The 9,279-nt window shown below is 37.3% G+C and overlaps 1 protein-coding gene across 1 annotated transcript; it reads left to right on the top strand.

The window, feature by feature from the left end:
* Window positions 1-1,488: 1,488 nt before the first annotated feature.
* On the top strand, window positions 1,489-9,272 carry LOC115766741 (protein cup). Its single transcript, XM_030710707.1, has 8 exons — window positions 1,489-1,966; window positions 2,255-3,743; window positions 5,816-5,945; window positions 6,973-7,467; window positions 7,589-7,804; window positions 7,896-8,315; window positions 8,392-8,712; window positions 8,777-9,272. The coding sequence occupies exons 1-8, from the start codon at window positions 1,941-1,943 to the stop codon at window positions 9,013-9,015; spliced, it is 3,336 nt and encodes a 1,111-aa protein (XP_030566567.1). The 5' UTR covers window positions 1,489-1,940; the 3' UTR covers window positions 9,016-9,272.
* Window positions 9,273-9,279: the final 7 nt, after the last annotated feature.

Here is a 9,279-nt window from a genome sequence, read left to right as displayed (position 1 = left end):
CCGCCAAATCTTTTACTCCCATTTATACCAAGCAGAAAAGGATTTTCCGCTAAGTGTGAAATCGCCTCAACCTTATTTAAAACGAGAAAGAAGGGAAAGAAGAAAAGAAGGGCACGTCAAAAATTGAATACCCTTGCATAATGTTTTTCATACAACTTAATTTTCGACCGATCGTCGATATGACAGATAAATGATATAGTAGTCCGATATAAACAAAATATTGCATAAGTGTAGGGAACATATTGAAACTAATAAATGCCGAATTTGGTCAGCTATATGATATAGTGGTCCGATCCAGCCGGTTCCCACATGTGAACTGCGTGCAACAGAAAAAGGGACTTATGCTTAGTTTCACGACGATATATTTAAAACTGAGAGACAAGCTCGTAAAAAACAGACAGGCGGACAGACGGACAGGCGGACAGACGGACATGGCTATATAGATTCGGCTGTTGAATGTATATACTTCATGGGGTCGAAGATGTATCCTTCTATGCGTTACACAATTCTCAACAAAATTATAATAAACTCTGAAAAGCTCTTTAAAATGGAGTGTAGTATACATACATAATACATATGAGTTGGAGATGACTCCTCCTATGCGATATACACTTCATAACAAAAATAATATCCTCTACAAGGGCATAATAAAAAATTGGAAATGCGGTCATTCTTTTTATTTAATTATTACTTTGTTGAAGGCAAAATTGATATGGTTGTGCGGAAGGCCTGGGACGTACGTCCCTCGCGAGAATTCGTGCATACACCTGTGTAGGTTCGAAGTGAATGCTTTATCGGATTATGCGAAATGCACGCGTTCAAAATTACGGCAGGTGCTGCTAGTAATATAAGCAACCACAATATAAATATATAAAACTTTTAACACATTTGATTGAAAGTAAGAATGTTGCAGTAGGGTACTTTAATTAAACTTACGCGCCGTCCTAAATTTTTTAACCGAAGTCATTTAAAATGGAAATTTAAGACCTCACAATTGTTGCCAGAAAGGGTTTCTGGTTTTGTATCTCAAAAGGGCTTCAATTCAATATCCTATACAAGCTACAAGGGCAGCATATAAGCAAATTAGAAAGATATTGCGGCGCAGTCCGAAAGCTCTCTGACCGAATTGAATGGACACAACGATAACTAAATCGTAACGCAACCATGTTCGCGCATATGTTGTATATATAAATATAGTAAACAGTGTGGCCATATATTTTATAGGCGAAATTCCAGCATTTGACAATCGATAGCTAAAACTTCCCATGACGTATATATTTAATTGAATGTCCAGATGTATGGCACCAAGTTAATATTTAGCAAAAAGGTCTTTATATAAACGGCTTGCAAAAAAAATTATTTAAAAAAACATTGTTTGATATAAGTCGATACAACATTTTTTACATCCCTAGTAAATACCAGTTTGATTGAACAAGTTCAATATTGAGCAAATCGCTAAAAGAGTGAATATTTCATGGAAAACTGCACGCACACTAACGTAAAGTGAAATATTAAGAATACTTTTAATTGCAACAAAATAATAGAAAATGTGACAACGCAACAAGTAAAACAAATCAAAATCAGATGTACCTTACTAAGTATCACATTTCAACTTACCTACATATGTATGTGCATATGTGTGAGGTGTGTTGAGATACAACAGCGAACGCTTGTGAATTCTTATTTTTTAAACAATTTAAATGTCTGTAATTGATTCAGCACAGATTTAGCATTTAGTTATACAGACTTTTGTGAACATAACGTGATACACACGAATAAGATATATATATGTTAACTTTGCTGAGTTTAAAAAATAAAAAACTTAATGTGTGTATGTGTGCATGCCAGTTCACACAAGCAGCATACGTACGTTTTTCAATATTTGTTTGTAAAAGTGCAGTAAATAAAGCGAGGACTAAAGAGTAAGAAGAAGATACAAAATGGACATTATTAAAGATAATTCGAGGTAAGTGATGTCTGTCTTGTGATATAAAAAAGATAGTCCTTTCGTAAAATCATATTTTAATGTATCAAAGGGCATTCTATACATACATACGTAATTATATGCATACATATTCTATGCTTTGTTCTTAAAAAATAAAAGTGCTCAGTTTTTTTCATACTTTCTCCAATATTTGCATACGCGTATCTTGTGTGTGTGTGTGTGTGTTTGTGTGCATGTATGTATGTATGGGTGCCCGACAACCGACTCAACCAAATTGAATAAAAATATCCATAAATGTCCCATTCTCAGATACTCACGGTCTGATTTACTGGCTCTTCGCTATGAAGGAAGTTCGAAACAACGACCACATTGTGCAAACCGAACAGAGCTGCAGACGTTAAATTTTTGGAAAATAAACGTGATTCAATCAAGCAACAACAGCAACAGCTACGTGAATAAAACTGGGCTGTCCCCAGAAAGGGAAAGTTCAAGTCTTGCTATTTCAAATGGACTGTTAAGTTCTCGTCGCGCCTTGCGGAACCGGGAACGAGCCCACAATTATTATCAACGGTTCAGTTCTAGCGATCAGATTGGCGGAGAAGAGGTACAGGTTAGCTTAGCATCAGCCACCGGAAATCTCAGTGCATCGTATAAGTCACCCAACATAGATCATCGAAGCATATCTTCGTCGCATTTAATGCCGGCGTTTGCCAAAAAACGCTTTGTTATTGCTTCAGGAGAAAGAATTGATCAAAATGAATCCCAAAACGAAAAGACGAATGCCTCGGGTAATTATGAAGACGGGATGATGAATGCAAAGGAAAACACTGCGACTCCTGCCCAGGCCAATGCCGATTTGAAAAATCATTTACGTGCCATTAACAGCTCGTTAGGCTCACCCATACGCAGGGGATCACCTATACGCAGAGCTCCTGCACCAGGCGAGTGGGAACGCGGTGAGAAACATTCGAATCCACAAGAGAATGAACAAACGTTGGCGTTATCGCCAACATTTTCATCGGGCCGTCAGGCTGGAGGCCTAAATGTTCAGGAACGACGCATTGGCAGTGGTCGACTATTGCCCCGAACTGATAATTGGGAATATAAAAACAAGGATGCAGACAATTTACTGAATAATCTTGAAAAGGACCGACCTGAAAATGGCGGTCTGGCCAATCAGCAGCGCCAGCGAACGAGTTCTGGGAAACATAGCGACCGCACCAGCGATAATGTAGGAGATCGGGACCGCGACCGGGATCGAGATCGCGATCGCAGACTTAATGAGCGCAAAGGAGTCGATAATCGTGATCAGAATGATGGCAAAAAAATGGTGCAGCCCGGACGTCGCACTTCCAATAAAGACAAATTTAGTTTTGGCGATAGCAACATTCAGAGTCGAGGCAAGCGCATGAACCTATACCAAACACACGACAGACCAGAACCCGAATGGTTTAGTGCTGGGCCAACATCGCAGCATGAAACGATAGATTTGCATGGCTTTGACGATTTTGAGGGCGAGAGCTCTGCGAATTTGAAAATCGTCAAAGAAGATGCGAGCAAAGAACTCGAACTAAAAAGAAACCAAGCAGCAACCCCAACATCCAGAAGCAGTAGCATAGCCAGCCTAAACATTGTCGAATCGAATAGTAACAACAAAAAGGATTCGGATGCGGACATTACAATGGCAAACGTTGCGCCTAGTATTCAAAATCATAGCGTTCAGCCGATTCCTAAATCTGACGTTGAGTTTAATTTTGATGCTTTTCTTAACATGGATCCCATGGATCATGCACTTATGGTAAGTGTATTTATAAAAATATCAGAAATTCGAAAAATCTGTTCGTTAAAATACAGAAATAATGTACTTCAAAGAAATTTCTATTTGTTAAATATCTAAAAAAAAAATTTTTCAGTTTTGTGTGTGCGCATATATCGATTATAAGATTGTAGATGAAAGCGAAGCGGTTTTTTGTCCGCTTACGAGGAAATAAATTTGGATTCGGCCGGTTAAAAGAGTTATTTTAAATGCTCTTTTATTAATTTCTGCGGCTGGTGAAATTTAATTTTTTAGTTAAATAAATTTCTTCAAATAGTTAGAAATTTCATTGCCATCCTCAACTCTTATGGCATGAATATGTTAATTTATTATTTAATAAAGAGAAGAATCAACGCTTTCATTTTAATCACAACAAATACGACCAATTGATTAAAATATACGTTTGTGATTTCGTTCGTTTTTGTCCGCTTATAAGACAGGTTTTTATGTAGTGCATACCGGTGTAGTATACCGGGTCTAGTTATTGGAGAGAAAAAGCAGTCATCTTCCACTCCTTGAGAGGCCTTGCCTGTGGAAGGCTCCGTAATAAAAATAATACCTATCCCACCAAGTTATCGCCCGTGGAAAATTTAAATCTACCCTTACCATCTTGATCTGCAATCTCCTGTTTTAAAATATGTTTAAAATCATAGAATCAATGGTTTCCGCCGAAAAATAAACTTCCATTAATGAAACCTTTGACCCCGCTTGAAAACAAATTTGAAGCCGATGCTGAATTACGTATTCATTAAGTTTTCATGTACTGATTTGAAAATAAGTGAAATAAATAAATAATAGTACTTCGCCCCAAGAGCCTGGGAGGTGCAATTTCCATCGAGGCGTCCTGAAACATGTACGAAACAAACAAGTCCGAAACATGTTACAAACTATTTTTTCTGAAAGTCCGTTTCAAATGAGCTTACCAGCGAAGTTGGCCGGATTCTGCGAAAGCTCTGTGAAACACATTTCAAAAGCATTTTCATAAAGATTATTCAAGTGATTTTTAAGCCAATCGGATGGTATGGTATTTTACCATAATTACGGGTGAAATAGTCAAAAACGGTGAAACACGTATAAGTTCTTAAGTATAAAGACGATTGCACTTAAGCAGAAACTACGCTGGTAAAAAAAAATAACAGTTCATAAAACTGTTTTCCGGTATTTTACCATAATTACGGGTGAAATAGTCAAAAACGGTGAAACACGTATAAGTTCTTAAGTATAAAGACGATTGCACTTAAGCAGAAACTACGCTCGAACAACATTTGATCTTCATTTTCCACAAGGAATGAGACGTCTCAAGTGAATTTTCTTAAAAACTGTTACAAATGAGCATTCATATTTGATCCAAGATGGAAGGATTTCGCGAAAAGTATGAGATATGAGATGAATTTTTACAAAAATCTTAAAATGAATTTGAAGACAATCAGATGGTATTAAAAATCTTTTTTGTAACAATTTTCCGCCTATCTTCCACAGTTGTGAGTGGAATCGAACAAGATTTAAAACTTCGCTTAAAATGTCTTTCATTCATATATTCCACAAAAACGTCCCAAACGAATTTTAATAAAAATTCTTAAAAATGAGTTTTAATCCCACCAAATCTTTTACACCCATTTCCATTGTGAATTTGAACCAATAGCTTCCATTTAAGGCCGATCGAATGTCCCGTTTTTTATAACCTGCACCCATTAAGAATGGGTAAAAGGGGTCTTATTTAACATGGAGAAGGAAGCATCTCCGACCCCATAAAGTATATGTGGTCTTGATCAGCATCAATAGCCAAGTCGATCTAGCCATGCCCCTCTGTCTGTGCGTCCGTCCATCTGTCCGTATGTATGAACGCAAGGATCTCAGAAACTGTAAGAACCCGACTAGAGCCTCTAACTTGTTTCCACATTTGCGTATGGAAAATATAAGGTAACTAATTCTTTTTGGCTCTTACGGCTTGGGCTGTGCGTTGATTAGCAGGCAGTCAGGGCAAATATATAAATAATATAAACTATTCATACAAATGTTCGTTATCTATTTAAAACGTATTTCGATAATTTCAGGGTAATGATAGCGAGGTGCAAGGCGATGTCAAAGGGACGTCGCGATTCAGTCAGTGGTTTGCATCCAAGGAGACAACAAATACCAACGATCAGCTTTACTTTGGACACTCTTCTACGCCAGATACGCAAGGTAAGCAATTATGTTATGTATTTACATGCAGAGTGTTTTTTATGAGAAAAGCCTAGTTAAGCACTGTCCCTATTTTATGTGATGTTCAACAGTTAAGTTGTCTCTGCGTGTGACTGTCCACAACACTTTTGGTGTCCAATTGCACCTATTGAAGTCTCTGCTTAGGGTTTTCATTCATAACTCTACATTTTTTTTTAACTGTCTTTAGTGTCTTGTCGTGTCTTTAGTGTCGCGCAGTCGTTTACATCCGATATTGTTACTATACTTGGTTCATCGCGTGAAGAGTATATTGGTGTTGCCCGTCAGGATGTTCGCTCCGACCGAAAAATCAAATTTATACTTCAAATACTTGTGCATGCACGCCCGCTAGGGGACCGCGAAAATCTATTTAAAGCTAAAAACCCGAAGAAGGAGCCAAAGCTTTGGATAATATAATATTGTAATAAAATGTGTGAAGCATAAAATAAATCTTTGAGCCTATAAAGTATATATATTCTAGATTAGCATCAACAGCCAAGTTTAGATTGTCACGTTCTTCTGTCTGTCCGTCCGTCTGTCTGTCGCTATGCTTTATGTTCGCCTTGAATATTTGCATAGGTCCTTCTGTTGCGGGCAGGACACAGTTCGGAGTCGGCTTGATATGATATAGCTGCCATTTGAATGATCGGTCGAAAGTTAAACAACTTGCACTTTTATATTATTCAAGTATTCTTAAACACACTCATTCTTTCGTTCTTTACATTAACATTACATCGGACAATATAATATTTAGTTATATATACCAAGCACGAGATTTCTTATCTCCACTATGAATCTCATATATGGTTTATGCAAATTCTTATCAAGTTCGGATAACTAGGTCTTATAGGAAAGATTACTCGAAAAATGGGTTTTTATATGGCATATTTTTATATTTTCCAAGATATTTTCATCAAGCTCAGCATTTGCGAATTGCACACACCCGCTAAAGGGTGTTACAACTTTATCCTTAATTTCATGCTTAATTGTTGTATATTGTAATTTTTAGAAATTCCTAGTGTGAAAGATTTGGAAGCACAAATGAGAAAAGTGGATTTGCGTCCGGAAAACGATATAATAAACGCAAATGCACACCCAGCAATTCACACAGAACAGAGAGACAAAGCTGTTACCAAGGATACCGAAGCTTTTAAAAGACTTCTGCAGCAATTGGGCTCCCAGAACATATCTCATCCAGGCACTGAGTCGTCGTATCCTATGAATGCAAATGTTTCAGTCGCTCGTAGCGGACAAAGCTCTAATACTCAAGACCGCCAGCAGTACATTATTCAAGTTCAGGAAAACCAAACAAAAGAAGATGAGCTACAACTATATCAGCAGCAGCGTTCCAAAAAAATTGATACTGCGCCACAAAGGCACATTGAAATGATTTCCCAAAATCAAATGCATCCCGTTTTGCCGCCGGGTATCCATGATTCAAACATATCTGGGCTCTTACCTCTGCAAGCACATAAACGCATGGAGATTCAACAATTGCTGCAAGGTATGTTATTTATAATTAACTATTACATCTGCTAGGATATACGCATTTTTCAATTAAATATTGTAAAAGGAAAATTTAATATGACTTGCATAAATAAAACAAATTTATTGTTGAATTTTAGGAGTGGTTCGAGGAGATATTTCAATTGAATTTTTAAATAAGGAACTGAATAATCCCAACACAACGCATCAGTCTAGGGAGGTTATTGCAGCAGTACTTCATGAATGTTCCAATTCCGGGCGAAATGCCGTACAACATTTACCGTATTCAAATGACATACATCCCCATAATCTTGTGAAAAATCATCAACTCTTTAACAAGAATATGGGCCCCGAAGGTGAGCTGTCTGAGTTTACTTTATAATTGTAAAATGAGCGTATGATACTGTAAAAATATGGAAATTATAAACATGCCTTAATGTATTTTAGATGTATTTACCCAAAACACTCCGAGCCAAGGCATAAACCAACACCAAAGGCATAGTAATTCGCCAACACCTTTGGCATTTACTCCAACATCAGTTTTAAGAAAGATGACTGCAGACAAAGAATCAACATCCGCGCTCAATAACAGTGCCAACAATCAGCAGTATCACCAATATCAATTATCCACGCACCATCCAAAACCGGCCGTACTCAATATGATGAACGAGTCACCGGTAATGTCTGCAATTAACCAACTGCAGCCTAGGATGATTTTGGGTGGAAATTATGCCATGCAGCATCAATTAAATGCCAACAGCCCGCAAATTTCTCCAAAATTACCGCCACAGATGACTCAATCGCGAAATCAGCAAAATAAATGGCCTCCCGGAAACATGCAAACAACACATGCATCCAAGTCTTTTGGTAATATGCCTGACATTACAACACAATCTATCTTTTTTATACGCACGTACTTATAAACTGACTTTTAAATTTATAGGTCGTCCGATTCTGAAAGGAACATTAAACTCCGGTCCCCAACAAATGCCTCCGCTAGCATTTTTATTAAATAATGACATGCAACAAATCCATCAGCAAAAACTGAAGTCCATGCAACCAACGGAAATAATAAACAATGAAATTATACACGTTGGACCGCCACCACATCAAAATGTTCCATATGCCGATGGAATCTCCCAGATGCAGCAACATCATTATATACAACAGCAACAGCAACGATCACAGCCGCCCAGACATCGATTATTGCATGGAGATATGCACCGACAAACTAATCTACCAATGCAGACACTTCCAATGGCAGGTAACTAGGAACAACTGTTTTTTTAAATAATATATTCATTCATTTGTTTTTGGACTACACCTAGGTGTCCCCGAAGGCTCCGAGTCGGCAAATTTAATAAAAAATAATAATCTCGGTCCCATGAACTATCACAGAGATGAACGTTTATCGCCTACAACAAATCAATTAGCCCAATGGTTTTCCCCAGAATTGCTTGCCAGAGCATCAGCTGGTAAATTGCCTCTTTTAAATATGAACCAGGCGCTCAGCTTGGAAGAATTCGAACGTAGCATGCAACATTCCTCAGCCACAGTGCTCAATTAAGACTAAGAATAAATCTACTTTAAAAGAGACTTAAATGAAACTAAATAAAATTAGTTGAAATGATTGCTGTATTATTAAATAAAAGTTTTTCTGTAGTTTCTTGAAAAGGATTTAAAGACCTGTTCATCTGTGCATAGTTGCAAGGCTTTAGTGTACACTCTAATAGTTTCGTAGAGAGCATTAAACACAGTTGAACTAAGAATAATAAAACTAATCGCTAATCGTAGATCGTATTGTAAAATAAAACAAACAATTCTTCTGTAT

This window comes from Drosophila novamexicana, unplaced genomic scaffold, assembly GCF_003285875.2.
Source record: "Drosophila novamexicana strain 15010-1031.04,08,12 unplaced genomic scaffold, DnovRS2.1 tig00001222-arrow-arrow-pilon, whole genome shotgun sequence".
NCBI lineage: Eukaryota > Metazoa > Arthropoda > Insecta > Diptera > Drosophilidae > Drosophila > Drosophila novamexicana.
Note: the sequence above shows the minus strand (reverse complement) of the source record. Positions and strands in the feature narration are given on the sequence as shown.

What these genes read in the sequence shown, in the direction of transcription:
- LOC115766741 (XM_030710707.1), top strand. Translation starts at nt 1,941, where the DNA reads ATGGACATTATTAAAGATAATTCGAG. An exon ending in CCATGGATCATGCACTTATG is followed by an intron (nt 3,744 to 5,815) that starts GTAAGTGTATTT and finishes CGATAATTTCAG; the next exon opens with GGTAATGATAGCGAGGTGCA. An exon ending in ACATGCATCCAAGTCTTTTG is followed by an intron (nt 8,316 to 8,391) that starts GTAATATGCCTG and finishes TTAAATTTATAG; the next exon opens with GTCGTCCGATTCTGAAAGGA.